At 38.6% G+C, this 15,631-nt stretch overlaps 1 protein-coding gene across 1 annotated transcript; it reads right to left on the reverse strand.

Moving 5' to 3' along the window:
* Window positions 1-13,410: 13,410 nt before the first annotated feature.
* On the reverse strand, window positions 13,411-15,376 carry LOC122028463 (GDSL esterase/lipase EXL3-like). Its single transcript, XM_042587338.1, has 5 exons — window positions 15,071-15,376; window positions 14,485-14,615; window positions 14,149-14,379; window positions 13,822-14,077; window positions 13,411-13,739 (listed from the first exon to the last, which is right to left on the reverse strand). Exons 1-5 carry the CDS (start codon window positions 15,354-15,356, stop codon window positions 13,546-13,548), a joined length of 1,098 nt encoding a protein of 365 aa, XP_042443272.1. The 5' UTR covers window positions 15,357-15,376; the 3' UTR covers window positions 13,411-13,545.
* Window positions 15,377-15,631: the final 255 nt, after the last annotated feature.

Raw genomic sequence — 15,631 nt, forward strand, 5'->3', positions numbered from 1 at the left:
AAGAGGTGGTCATAAGCATGGTCACCGGTCAGACCAGCCAATTGGGTGATCAAGCAGAAATAAGATTCAGTGTTGGTGTTGGACGTACCAGCTAATCAAACTTGTGTTTTAATTTTGGCAAAGGTTTAAAGTTAAGTTATATTGTTGTTCTAACAAGTTGAACTAAGTGTGTAGGAAAGTTCTAAGTGATCTTAGATAAAGGGAAAGTTCTAGCTATGGTTAGGCAACGAAGTTCTGGTCTAGAAAATTGGGCAAAGTCTTAGCGGGTCGAGGATGTTGGGCAAAATCCTAGGGTTTTGGACGCTAGGTGAAAGTCCTGGGAGTTGCAAATACTAAGTGGAAGACTAGACAGGTCAGCGATCAGACGTTCAGCGGGAAATCTTAATGTCTCGGACGTTGAGCAAAAGTCCAAATAGTCTGGAGGATCGGTTTGACAAAAGGTAAATTCTTCTAAGAGGAGTAGGTGAGGACGCGTTCCCCGAAGAGGGAACAATAGGCGTCGATCTGACCTAAAGTTTCAACGAAACTTAAAGTTAGGATCGGATAGTCGAGAGGCTATCCAAACTTATTCTTTATATATATTATTGTCTAGACTAACTCTTTTTTGCAGGAAAGATAAAGTTGGAAAAAAGGTGGTTTGGGCACCCAGAGTTGCTCTAGGCGCCCGAGCAAGCATCGACAAGGGAGCGCCCCTGAGCAGGTGCTTGGCCAAGCACTCGGGCGATCTAGGCACCTGGACAAACAAAATATCATCTTCATGCTGAGCTAGAGGGCGACGACTAACTGACCCAAGTCAACTGTCTAGGCGCCTGAAGGAGGTCCAAGTGCCCAGACATGGATAAACTTCTAGAATGAAGTGTTGATGAGAGCTCGCTACCTTAGCATAGTCTAGGCGTTTGGGAGGGGATCCATTCACCGGGAAAGGGATGTAAAAGGAGGCTTCGACCAGTAGCTCAAACACATCAATTCAAAGAAGTTTTTCTCCTGTAAGCTGCTCAGAAAATGCTTCCACGACGCCCAAATGCTACTCTAACGACGGAAGGCTTATAACTTCATATCTTTAAAAGTTGTCGGTATAATTTTGTTTATAGTTCTTAAATCATTGTAGTTCTTATACATAATTCTTGTAACCTTTTTCGAGCTATTAGTGGATTTTCCATCGAAATCACTCAACGAGTGCGGGCCTTAGAGTAGGAGTCGTTATAGGCTTCAAACCAAATAAATCAAAGTGTCAGTGATTACTTGTTTTAACTTATCTAAATTCCGTTACGTTCACTCTCTATTGTTTTCCAAGTTTTAAACGGAAAAGTGAAGAAGTCACGAGCGCTATTCAGCCCCCCCCCCCTAACATTTTTGATCCTACACTCGGGTCTAGTCAGTCGGTCACAAATCTCCTTTGACTAAACTTGAAGAAGAGACTAGTGATACGATATGTTATGAGTAGACCCAGTAGTGAGGTGGGAGTCATAGTCAATGTGAGGTGGCAGTTAAAGTCCAGGTGAAGTGGCAATCAAGGTTAGAGTATATATAAACAGATAGCTAAGTCACTCTCATCAAGGCTCAGATCCTCACTCCTTAACGCTAAGGCATTCCATACGAAGCTAGTCGACTTCAGAATTGATTGGATTTAAGGGTCTCAGTGCTCCACATCTCAATTCCAAGGGCACAAAGAAAAAAAATCGGTCATCTCCTGCAACAGTCGAGCAAATAATACAACTCTTAATATATGTTTGGTTAGCCCAAGGGTCGGTCAGACTTACAAGGCATAGCTCCCTATCTCTTAGCACTAAGGTAACTCTCAACATATGACCGACCGACCCAAGTACTAGTCAGACTTACAGGGCATAACTCCCTATCTCTCAACATTAATACAGGGCATAGCTCTTTATCTTTCAGCATATGGTCGATCAGCCAAAGCGCCTATCAGATTTACAGGGCATAGTTCCCTATCTTGTAGCACTGAGGCAACTCTCAGCATAGGGTCGATTGGCTCCAGAGCTGATCGAACTTCCAAGACTATGGTCTATCGATCACAACATCGATCGAGTTTACAAGGCTCAGCGCCCCCACTTATATATAAGACAAGTGTATCAGATAATTTTCAGTACATGCCTGGTCGGTCTAAGAATAGGTCATACTTAAGGGACTTAGTTCTCCATTTCTATTACACTATGTAAAAAATGACTTTTTACTTTGCCACAATTTACTTCGTCAATTTAAATATACGAAGTAAAAGTGTATAAGCAACTTCGCTGCAAAAATCGACGAAGTATATACAAATATAGACTTCATAGATTTAAAAACACGGGCTTCGCTTTAAACTGAAATAAGCTATTACTTCGGAAATTTGTTAAATACTGAAGTAGAAACATCGTGAATATATTTTTTAGTGTTTACTCTGAAGTAATAGTACAAAGAGTTAACTTTTATTTTTACAAAGAGACTCTGACCACTTTTATTTCCCCCCACTTCCTTTCGTTTTCTTGGGTTAGGGCTTCCGATGCTCCTCTTCCGAAATTGAGTTGTTGGACCTCCTCTTCCTTCCCCTTCATTTCAGTCCTCTCTGTTCCCCCTCGTTAGGGCTTCCGATTTGGAGTCTTAGGCAACAGAGACGAAGGTTTGCAGCAGTCAGCCAAAAATAAGGTTTGGCAACTTGAACTTTCTTACGCAGGGTTTAGGTTGCAAGTGTTTGAGATATACCGCATGTTTTCAATTTGACAGAGCTGGCGGAAGGCTGAGGTCCAAGTTTCTTTCCTTCGATTTCTTTTTCTTATTCTTCTTCTTTTTCTCCTCCTTTATTTTGCAAAATCATGTTTTAGACGGTCTCCAATTTGTTGTAGGTTTGGTGCTATTCTTCCAACAAAGACAAGTGTTTGGAAATTTTTTTTTTCAGTCTCTATGTTTACGAGGTCATTACCTAAAGGGCTAATTCATGATGCTTTCTTGGAGTAGATACTTCTATTTTTGGTTGTTCTTTATTTGGTTTGTTGTTATAGATCGTGTATTGTGGGATTGATTTCTGTTGTGAAAGTTTATACCAATTAAAATTGTTGGTTTTTGATGTAGAAGAATGCATTTCAGCTACACAAATATAGATTTTTATTGAGCACTGACTATACTTCATGAGATTTATGAGTCATCCCATGCTTTCGTTCTTTATATATCCACATATTGTACAAAATATGTATTATTTTTCTTTATGATGAGTAGAAAATATTGACAGCTGTTGGAATGAGTATAAAATACGGAACTGTGCTCGATATGAATTTGACTACCTTTTTGCAGTCTTACTCTAACTTTTGCTTAACATATATGTAGTATCTTCAGGTTTTGATCAAAGAACACATTGAGCTAGCGGTAAATAATTTTAGCACGATAATTCTGAAGAAGTTTCTTGGGATTCTGTTGTACTATAATGGATAAATCCTGGATTTACTTAGATAGGAGGTCCAAAGAATATGAGGAGGGTGTGGAACAATTCATTAGAAGTTGTTTGCAGAATTCACATATCGACCCCAATTTAATTCATTGTCCTTGTTGCAAATGTATGAATCTTAAAAAGGGAGCGGTTATGTGGATTCGGGAGCATCTTTACTTCAATGGTTTCAGTAAAAATTATTTGAATTGGATTTGGCATGGCGAGGCTACGGAGAAGGATAGATTAAATTCAAGTGTCAACCAAGAGCCAACTGATAATTGTCATGATGATTTTGAAACTGTTAATTTGTGTGAGGCAGCGTATGATAACCATACAGAAAATCCAGAAGCATTTATGAAGTTTTTGGAAGAAGCAGAGAAGCCACTGTATAAGGGATGCAAACGTTACACAAAGTTGAGTTCACTTGTAAAACTATACAATACCAAAGCAAGGCATGAGATGAGTGATGCTCTATTTTCAGATCTACTAGCAGATTTTTGGGGACATGCTACCAGATAACCACAATATGCCATCGTCAATTTATGAAGCAAAGAAGACGTTGAGTTGTTTGGCTTTGAGTCATGAAAAGATTCATGCTTGTTCCAATGATTGCATCCGTTATAGGAAACAATATAAAGACTGCGTAAGCTGCCCGAAATGTGGCTTATCAAGATGGAAGCTAACCAAGAAAAATGTTGAGAAGAAAGGTGTTCCTGCCAAAGTGGTTTGGTATTTCCCTCCCATACCAAGATTTAAGCGCATGTTTAAATCTTTAGAAACTTCCAGAAATTTAACATGGATGCAGATAGCACAAGAGTTGTTGGTCAGTTACGCCATCCAGTTGATTCACCGTCATGGAAATTGGTGGATCATATGTGGCCCGACTTTGGAAGTGAGGCAAGAAATATTCGCCTGGCACTTGCAGCCGATGGAATTAATCCTCACAACAATCTTAGTAGTCGCTACAGTTGCTGGCCAATCATGCTGACCACATATAATTTGCCTCCAGACATGTGCATGAAAAGGAAATTCATCATGCTAACGATGCTCATTTCAGGGCTGAAACAGCCTGGAAACGATATCGACGTCTACCTTGAGGTTCTGGTTGATGATTTGCAGCTGTTGTGGGAAGGAGTTGATGGAGTTTATGATGCTTATCGAAGGGAGATTTTCACTCTTAAAGCAATTCTTTTATGGACCATCAACGACTTTCCTGCATATGGTAACCTTAGTGGATGTACTACACATGGTTATTACGCATACCCAATATGTGGTGAGGATACTTATGCAAAGCACTTACAAAATGGGAAGAAAATTTCATTTGCTGGGCATAGACGATTCCTACCACGATTTCATCCATATCGGAGGTAAATAAAGGAGTTTAATGGCATGGAGGAACTTGGTGAAGCAGGTAGGCCATTATCTGGAATTAAATTGTTTGACAAGCTTTCAGACATAACATGTGAGTTTGGAAAGAAAACAAGTGTGAAGGGAAAAATAAGGAAAAAAGCAAAGAAGAATATTGTGGAAGACATTGAAGAAGAAAAGTATGTTGGAGCTATAAATTTCAGTAAATGTTGGAAGAAGAAGTCAATTTTTTTCAATCTTCCATACTGGAAATACCTACATGTTAGGCTTGTCTCGATGTTATGCACATTGAGAAAAACATTTTTGAGGACAATGTGGCAGCTAGGTTGGACATGGTTCAGATGGGAATTAGGCCTCAATTGGCTCCTAAAATTGGTGAGAAAAGAACATATCTATCTCCTGCAGCATGCTCATTCACAAAAAAATGAGAGATTACAAGTATGTAGGTCATTAATGGATATAAAAGTTCCGGAAGGTTTCTCATCAAACATGAAGAATCTTGTCTGCATGGATGAGATGAAGCTGAGTAGCGTGAAATCATATGATTCTCATGTTATAATGCAGCACTTCCTGCCAATAGTCATACGTAATTCTCTGCCAAAATATGTTAGATATGCTGTCATAAGATTATGCTTCTTCTTCAAAGATATTTGTTGCAAGATTATCGATGTAGCCAAGTTAGATAAGCTGCAATCTAACTTGATCGTTACACTTTGCTTATTGGAGCAGTATTTCCCCCCTTCTTTCTTCGATATCATGCTCCACTTAACAGTTCATCTTGTTCGTGAAGTCCAATTATGTGGACCAGTCTACTTCAGATGGATGTACCCATTTGAAAGATGCATGAAGGTGTTGAAAAGTTACGTAGGCAGTCGAAAATATCCGGAAGGTTGCATTGTTCGGAGATATGCAGCAGAAGAAGCAGTTGAATTTTGTTCAGAATATCTCAATGACCTTGATCCTGTTGAGGTCCCTAAATCACTACGTGACCCAAACGCAAGCATTCCTGGATTCTCAGCAAGCAATTCATCAATCATCGTCCAACAAATTGATCTCCAACAAGCACACTTGACTGTTCTAGAAAATACAAAAGAAATATCTCCATACATTATGTAAGTGTACTGCATAACTAATAATTATATGTACTTGGCAGTCCATATGTATTCATGAAGATAAAACTTTAGAACTTTACTTCTTCAGTGAACACAAATCCTTCTTGAAGATAATGTTTCCCAATAAACAGAAAGATGCAAGGTGGATACAAGATGCTCATAATAAGAGGTTTATTGATTGGTTTCGTGCAAAGGTGATGTAGAAGATGCTAACATACAATATTTGTTAATCATTGTTTTGATCACACTAATTAATAGGAATGCATGTCAGGTGGCTGCTGAAATCGATAGTTGCAATGGTGGAATGACATCGTCATTGAGATGGCTGGCCCATGGACCACGTGTGGGAGTCTTAAAGTGTGATAGCTATGTCATAAATGGCAATTTATACCAAACAAAAGAGCGGGATGATGAGAAAGTTTGTCAAAACAGTGGTGTTTCTCTACTTGCCAACACGATGCTTGTTTGTAGTGCCAAAGATAAGAATCCCGTGTTAGAGAATGTGACTGTTTATGGAGTTATTGAAGAGATATGGGAACTAGACTATCATCAATTTCAAGTTCCTCTTTTCAAGTGCGCATGGGTATCAAATGACAAAGGAATACAATACAATGATGAATGTGGCTTCACCTTAGTTAATCTGAACAAATGAGGCCACCAGAAGGATGAATTTGTGCTTGCAAGTCAAGTTAGACAAGTATTTTATGTTGCTGACCCACTGAACAAAGGGTGGTCAATAGTACTTCCAGTTCCAAATAGATGTTACGAGGGAGAAGAGGATCTTTGGACCAGAATTCCCGAAGCTCGACCAATTGATAATGTTGATATTCATTGTATTCCTACACATGAAGGATACTTTAGATCTTCTAAAGAGGGTTTCTTTGTAACAAACAAGAAAAAATGATGTTTTCCACTTTTATGTCATCTGCATTAATATTTATTGTTTTTACTAGTATTATTTTTACTTGTTCGTATGTGTTAATGTTATTATTTGTATCACGTCTTCTTTTATTATATTATCACTACAGACTTTATATACCGTTATCTCATCATTTATTTTCCTATATGCAGGGAAAAGAAAAATGCGTCCTAAAAAATAGCGAAAAATAGCAAAATATGATGAGCCACGAGTAGTTGAGGACACCGAACTACACCAAGATGCTGATGGGTTAGCCGCTGCAGAGCTACGAGAACAGACTGAAATAGAAGAACCTTCTATTACTGGGCAGAAGAAGACTCGGGGGCCTACATCAATGTGCAGACTTATTGCTGCGGTAAGATGGGGAAAAAATTCGACGATTAAATATGATGACATGGGACGACCTATGAACAATGAAAATGGGAAGGCACTACAATCTTTCATAGGCTCTGTTGTTAGATCCATGGTGCCAATTAACATAAAGTCATGGCCCACTGTTCTAGAGAACATAAAACAGAAAGTGTGGGAAGAAATATCGGTGAGTATAATCCAACAATACACTTCCTTATGAGATTGCTTATGTTTTTTTTTCATTGTGATATTTTCAATATACAAATACTGCTGTGTGTTACAGAATGTATTCGACTTAGCACTTCAAAGCAAGGCGGCAGTGATGAGTTCAGCAGACCAGAAATGGAGAGACTTCAAAAACAAACTCAACAATAGGTTTCTTTGGCCATATAGAGATAATTCTGAAAAACTGAGGTCACCACCAGAGCAGTATCAGATCCCATCTGCAATTTGGAAAGCTTTTGTCGATGAGAGACTACATCCATCTTGGGAGGTACTTGATGATATTATCATGTTATATTTAAATTATTATATGCACCAAGATTTAAAACATTTAGGGCATTTAATTAACAAAATGAAGTTCTGTACAGCAGAAATATATATAATAAGTTCATGTATAGCAGGAATATATATAATAAGTTCATCATACTCCATCCTATTGTTTTTAAATTCTAGCCATTCTTCTATAAATTTACTTTTTTTTTTTACGTGACATAGGTCACTCATGAAAAACAAAAGGAACGGGCGAGCAATTGCAAGTATCATCACAAAATGTCTCGCAAGGGTTACATTGGATTGGAGACTGAATTGGTAATCCATGGGACATTATATTATCCTTTTCATGTAATACGTCATGTTTTAAATAATCGTTTTTTGGAATTGTAGAGGCAGAGAAAAATATTCAAGGAGGATGAGGAAGTTGATAGGTCATTCCTTTGGCGTAAGGCCCGCGAGGACAAATCCGGAAACATCACAAATACAGAGACTGCTGAAGTTGCTGAAAAAATTGTATTATTTTAGTTTTATTTCAAGTTCATTCATAATAAGTGAAAAAAGTGTCTTCATTGGATATTTAATGTTATCTCCATATTTTTAGGACGATTTGTTGGACAAAAAAAAGAGGGGAGAGTTCATATCTTCTGGAAGCAATGACGTATTAACTACTACATTAGGGAGCCAAGAACATTATGGAAGGGTTAGAGGTGTAGGGGGATTTGTGAAGCCGCAAGTCTACTTCAAAACTCCAAGGAAGAAGAGGGAGTTGGTGTCAAAGGCTTTGGCTGAAAACTTCAAAGAGCAAGCGGAGGAAACAAAGAGTTTGAAAGCTGAAGTTGAAAAACTCAAGGCTCTTCTTGCTCGATTTATGTCGGAAACAAGTGATCGAGTTTCTGAACGTGTAGCATCTAACAAGTCATCGCACATGGCAGTTCAAATATTGGAAGATGATGTGGAAGTTTTTGAATGCGACAATTCAGTCAATGAGGTTTTGTATTATATTTGGTACATTAAATTTGTTTCCTAGCTTCAGATATTAAAAGATAATATCTTATTGTTCAGGGGAAAAAATGTCATTTGGCTCTGAAGAATAAGGGGAATGTGGTGGCATATGGCACGATAGTATCCGACGGAGACCCAAATGTTATGCTGCACAATGCTCCACTTGGGGAAGGCAACTTAAAGGTGTCTGTTGATGTTGTTTTATAGGAGGAAGCGGAGCTTCCAATTCCACTTAAGTCGGGAACAACAGTAATGGTAGATGCTGTTGGAATTGTGGTTGGCTGGCCAAAAGAGTTGGTGATATTTCCGACGACAAAGGTATTTTCAGTTCACTTTTCTGTTGCTATAGTTATATATTTTTCTACAATTATTTAAAATTACAGAAAAAGGAGAAACCTGCACCACCATTTGCTACTTTGGAGGTTCCTGATGAGAAAAATAAATTCAAGGAAGTTGAAAGTGCTCTACCAATGCCATGCAAGTTTTTGTATTCTTATGTTGTAGACTGATGACTGAGGAGGAGACCATTCCTATCGAATTTGATGAAGCCATGTTTGGACGTAATGTGAGTACATCGTTGTTGAGAGAGGATGTCATGCACTGTATGGAAATGAGAGAGATAGGGTCCAGGCAAATTTTGGTTTACATGGGGTAAGTTATGTCTTATATACAATTCTTCTCTTTGCATGAGTTCATGTCTTAAGTAACCATGTTTTTTATTACTTGAATGCAGTTACTTGTACAAGTACTTGAAGGAAACAAACAGGGCTGAGTATGTGTCGTTTGTGGATCCCAACAAAATACCAGCCGCTTAAGATGGCAGTACCTCTTCACAACACATTGCTAATCAGTTGAAAGCATCAAACGGAGACAACATATGCCTTATCCCATACAACACTGGGTATATTTTTAATCCCTACTCAATTCCTAATACATAGTAGCTTAGCTATATATTGACAATCGTGCAGGTACCACTAGATCTTGACCATTATAAACGAGGACAAAGATACAATTTATTTGTTGGACTCAATGGGTAATAGGAACCGAGATAACGCTTGGAAAACTACAGTGTGCAAGTATGTTTTAGATTATGTAGATTGTGAATAAATTGATTAGCAAATATGAAATGAAATAAGTTCTATTTTTACAATGTAGTGGAGTGAGGGCGTACCTTTGTATGAGGGGTAATCCAAAACGACCAACTTTCAAACAGTTGACGGTATGTCTTATTGAAAACATGCATTCCTAGTCTTATATATTTGGTTTTTCACTTTGCATTAACTTTGATTCATTAGGGTAATCTAAAACAACAAGGTTGTGTTGAATGTGGATATTGTGTCATGCGGTACATGAAAGAGATTGTTGAATGTGAGGATCTACAGTTGGAGAGGAAGGTGTGTGAATTTCTTCCATTTTGAACAGGAATGCACATATTGAATCAAATCGATATAGTGTTGCACACTGAATCAAATCGTTCACGCCCTGCTACTGCTTTCTTCTCATGCTTTGATATGGCTTCTTTCCTTCTTTTTTTTTCCTCGCCCTTAGATGACACCCTGTTTATGGTTTTATACAAAACTGTGTTATGCATAGTTCTATTAGTAGCTGGGGGAAATTAGTAACTGATTTGGGGCTAACATGCGTACTTTCCTGTGGGAAGAGGGGAAAGGTGAATAGGGGTACGTTTTTTTGAGTTATTTGTCTATACAAAGTGTGTATGTGTTTAGTAATGGGGTGTGTGTGTGTGTGCTTAGTAATATTGTGTGTATGTGGGGGGTGAGTATTCTGCAAAATCCATTCCAAATCGGGCTTCTGTAGCTACTGAGCTTACTTCAAGCATCCAAGTTGCTGGGTTATACTTCTCTTTGATTTTTAGGATTCCAGAAATTGCCTATAAAACATAACAGATTTTTTGCAAAAGTTAGCTACAGATATGTTAAGCAACCTGAGCTTCACACAACCTGAGCTTACTTTAGGCAGATTTTTTTAGGATTCCAAAAATTATCTTTTGTGATAGATAATGCTTACTTCAGTTAGCTTACTTCAAGTATTGTTGGTCTCCAGTTAACTTACTTCAAGTGTTGCTGGACTTCACACAACCTGAGCTTACTTCAGGTAGATTTTTTTTAAAAATATTCTTTTGTGATAGACAATGCCTCAACTGTTAGTCCAATAAAATAATGAGCATGTAAGGCCCAAATTTATTTAGGCTTCTGTGACCCACATGTTATAATTCGAACAAAATTGTTACTATAAGAGTGCATATAAAAACACATATTTATTTGTCTTATCATGCTTTTGTTAATTTAATTCATGATTTTTTTGTCAACTTACTGTGTTTTGATTTAAAGTTTTCAGTTACAAAACATAACATGATGGTTCTTTCTAAATTGCAGTTTGCAGGTTGTGTGAAGAACTAGTACTATACGCAGACACAATATGATGAAGTGAGAATTGAATGGAGTGAATTTGTGTACTCGTTCTTGAGGTGAATTGCAGGTTGTGTGAATGAACCAGTACATGTTTTTGGTTTTTTATGGCTTATTTTGACCATATTTAGGGAGATTTGTTTTGTATAAACATATGCTGAAATCAAGTTACCTTTATGCTGAAATCAGGTTGTGTTTTGATTTATTTTGTATAAACATATGCTTATTTTGACCATATTTATGAAGTTACCTTTTGTGATGCTCAAAATTACTGAAGTCTAAAAATAATGAAGTAAAAAGAGAAAAAATACTTCACTTTATTCATAAAATCCGAAGTAAAATCTACTTATAACTTCGAAGCAATACAATTTGTTGCTGTAAAATAGTATCAACTACTTTGGTTATTACCAAAAATTCCGAAGTAGTATTAATCTATTACTTCGATCCAGAACGAAGCTAAATGTAATTTAATCGATAATTACTTCAGGAATTAACGATATATGTCGAAGTAAAAGTAATCCATTACTTCATTTTTAACCAAAGTTAAAGTAGGTATATTACTTCACAACAAATACTAAATGATGAAGTCGAAAAGGATTAATTACTTCGGTGTTTTTAAAAACCGACGAAGTTAAATGCACTTTTTACTTCGTAATATGTCCGAACCCGACACCCAATACGACTTCATTTTTCTGGACCTACGACTTCGGAGTTTATCCGAAGTAAAATGAATCTTTTTACTTCACGCGTGTCTACTTCGGTAAAAACAGGTCTTTTACTTCAGGGAATCAACGAAGTAAAAAGTCGTTTTTCACATAGTGAATTACCAATCTCCTATCATATAGTCGGTCGACTATTAAGTTAGTCAGACTGCCTCCAGGGGCAATATTGTTAGGGAATCACAATAACCCATCAGAGAATAACAACTACTTAACAGAGAATATTTTGGTACTATAACATATACGTGTTATAGAACCTTCCTCGAATGGTGACTATACATCTTCCATCACCTGACATTCTGACGACATTTTCTCTCAACTAGCTCATTGTTGCATAAGTTATAAGAAGTGATTCATATATCGATTACAGAAGATTCCTCAGAGGATGACTTCACATCTTCCAGGTTGTATATCTTCTATCACCAGAAATATTCTGACACTAAATATTCTTTGTCGGCTCATTATTGCGGAGGGTAACATAAAGGGGGGTTCTCTTCGTTGGCCAGGTATGCAAAAAACATCCTCACACTTTACATTGTGCACACACATCTACTGTTCATTCTCTTTTCCACTTTTGCTCAGCCATCATACTAACTTGAGCATTAGAGGCCCTGCGCCAAGTACCCCTCGTTGGTTATCGCTCTAACGTTTCCTTTGCTCTCTTTGTAGTGTGCGTAGGAAGGAGTGGCCTGGAGGAGCGCTAGGTATCATTTCTTCTCCATCTTAGAGTCTTCTCTCAGTCAACAACAAAGTCATCTACCCAACGCGCAATCTCCACCGCTTTTAGATGAGATAAAAACTGATATTAGGTACATATTGGCATAGAAAGAACCGTATGTTGGAAAAAATATGAATGGAAAATGATGGATAGAAGGAAACTCCATTGTTAATGGGAGTTAAGTCCTTCATTGAAAGTTAAGTGACATTAAAGCTGGTTTATAATCACAACTATGGAAATTGTGAACGTGTGCACACCTACTCATATGTGTAATCGATACATTAATATGCCAAATCTAAAATTGTCAGATGTTAATTGTGAATCCATAACCACCAAAATAGTAATGGCCAACCATTGACTACAGTGTCTGTCATCATACATTGAATAGCCATCACAGAAGCAGAAAATCAATCCACCTTTGTTCCCCTTGTTTCTTTCTCATTATCATGCACTAAGTTCGACAACTCTTCTCGTGAAAGCATTCAAGTGCATGCTCAATTCATCATGAACAACTTGTACCATATTGCGATTGTGGTTTCGTTGTTGTATCATGGATACAAACGTTCATCTTTAGCTCGTAGCGCCGTTGGAGGAGATAAATTTATTTTAAGAAAACTATGTAGAATACAGATCTTAGCTTCTCTCCTTCCTGACTTGGTATCGCTTTCTCAACTCGGCACTCAGTTACCCACCCAAGCTCAAGCGGCACTAGACACTTGGCCAATCTGACAACTTAAGATCATCCGTTCATGCCATCTTGACATATATAAATCTAATTTAGATTTGCACTTTCAATTCGAACTATATTCCTATAACTCCGATAACCATCTTCGTAGTAGTAAGATTGACTAAGAGTCATATATAGATTGTCCCACACCATAAACTACTACTTTCTCTCGACTTCATTGATAACTGGCCTGTAAATCAGATTAATAAGGCCCAAATAATAATTAACCAATGGCTAAAAGGCAATTGCAGTGCCATATTCAGTATAATTTCGCTAGATCATGGTTCTCAGAGCAAGTATCTCAGGTAATTGGTAAGAATGTCATTCACTATAACCCTGTAAGCCTTTTCCGTGGGGTGGTAGCTGTCCCAGAACACATACTCATCGACATTACTGCAAGCGGTTGTTGTCTGGCTGTTGCACAAGAGAGTGACTTCCAGTTCTCCAGTTCCACAGCACCCTCTTGTTGACTCTGTGAATCCTGCAAGAAGGGCGAGAATCCATAATCTCGTCCAATGGAAGAAATTCACACGGAGGAGAGAAGAGAGGAGATCAGCAGTCACCATATTGGCCAGGCCTCTGAACAAGATCGAGAATGATGTCGTATATGTCGATGTAGACAATTCTCACCCCTGGAAACTCTGCCGAAAGCCCTTTGATGACATTTTGAATTCTAGAGTTGTAAAGCTGCGCCGCCTGGTTCCGAGCCGTGACGCATCGCCTTTCTTTCCCTCCCGCGAGAGTTCTCTGCGACGGCACGCAGCCGATGGGCGGAAGACCGACAAATCCAATCCTGGTCGCTCCGATGCCTACTACTTGCTGAAATATCAAAGTTAAAGTTATACATTATTACAGCTATAGCTACTTAAATATGTAACCAGCTGATTCACCCTGATGAACTCTGAAGCCGAAGAGATCAACAAGTTGACGTAGGAAGGAACGTCATAGTTCCTCCTGAAAGGGGTGATGTAATAAGTGTTTGCGAGGTCGTCAGATCCTGCGCAAATAACGAACAGGGCTTGAGAGATGATCTCCGCGCCTCTGTCTGCGCCGGCAATGGAGTACAACCTCGATCTGTACTCACTGAACAGGTCGAGTTGCTTCTTCATCGGAATCACATTCTTAATTAATTAAACAAGAGGAAGTAATTAATTAGCACAGCACATGCAGTGCATTAAGGAACAAATTGAATTATATTCAGAAGAAGAATTCAGATTAATTATCACCAGGATTGTGGGAGTGAGGGGGTCGTAGCCAGTCGCGCCGGAGGCAAAGCTGACACCAGTTAAGATGTCTTCAGGTGAGAGATCCACACCAAGGTACGGGGGAAGTAATTGCTTCACACCTAACCTTTGAGCTGCACGATAAGAATTTATGTGAAAAATACTGACTTTTCAGCTACCTATACAAGTTTTTGGTACGTCAAATCTTAAAATTTCTGGAGATAATGCATTTTTATGTATGAGCATTGAAGAACCGTGAGAAAGTTGGTGGAGTTGGATAGAGAATCGGCATGGCCACGATTTTATTGTGGTAGGAACTATCTGTGCATCAGTCAGCTCTGAAACGAGCTAGTGATCCTGTCGCCATACTTATGGAGTAATTAATAAATTCTGTACTTCACTAGCTAGATCGATGCTTACTTCAAATTTAGCAATTGACAATTCTTTTGTTTTTTTAGAAAAATAAACATGAATGTAAGTGTCTTTTGATTAAGCGCATAAAAAATAGGCGTCTTTTGAGTTTTGCTTTTTTTTTAAAAAAAAATTCCGGATAAAAGAGAAACAAGTAATTGCTGCACTGTGCACATACCTATCAGATCCGTGGGAATGAAGCCGTTGGAGAACCTCCCGGTGGCGCCGCTCTCGAAGTTCTGGCCGTAGGGCGGGAAGTTGCACTTGATGATGGTGGCGAGCACGTCGTTGTTGCCCGGATCGACGATGGAGTCCCCGAAGGCAATGATCGCCGGCACCATGGGCGCCGCCGCCATCGTCCGGTTGAGGCCATCCCCAGACGTCGTCGCGGGCAGGTAGTGCAGCAGCATGAGGCCGACGAGGACCAACTGAGCTCCCATCAGCTCCATTCCCAGCTGCCGCATACCAAAGCAGAGCGCAACCCTTTTTTTCTTATAGCAAAATCAAACTGGCCACCCAGGGCCAATGATTGAGTTGCGAACAGGGATCCAGGCTAGCTAGCTAGCTTCGGGTTGGGTCCTTCTTGACTTTGAAACCGACAACGTGGCACAGGAATTAATGGTTTAAATGTAGATATAGTTGAGAAGATCGCCATGTTGTTAGATAAAAATGGGAAGGATGAGGGGATGAGGACAAGTGAACATATTAATCTTTTACCCATCATTTATAAAACATATAG

The sequence above is a fragment of the Zingiber officinale genome, chromosome 1A (genome assembly GCF_018446385.1).
Source record: "Zingiber officinale cultivar Zhangliang chromosome 1A, Zo_v1.1, whole genome shotgun sequence".
Taxonomy (NCBI): Eukaryota; Viridiplantae; Streptophyta; class Magnoliopsida; order Zingiberales; family Zingiberaceae; genus Zingiber; species Zingiber officinale.

What these genes read in the sequence shown, in the direction of transcription:
- LOC122028463 (XM_042587338.1), bottom strand. Translation starts at nt 15,356, where the DNA reads ATGCGGCAGCTGGGAATGGAGCTGATGGGAGCTCAGTTGGTCCTCGTC. An exon ending in CCCTCACTCCCACAATCCTG is followed by an intron (nt 14,380 to 14,484) that starts GTGATAATTAAT and finishes TAATTAATTAAG; the next exon opens with AATGTGATTCCGATGAAGAA. An exon ending in TCAGAGGCCTGGCCAATATG is followed by an intron (nt 13,740 to 13,821) that starts GTGACTGCTGAT and finishes CCCTTCTTGCAG; the next exon opens with GATTCACAGAGTCAACAAGA.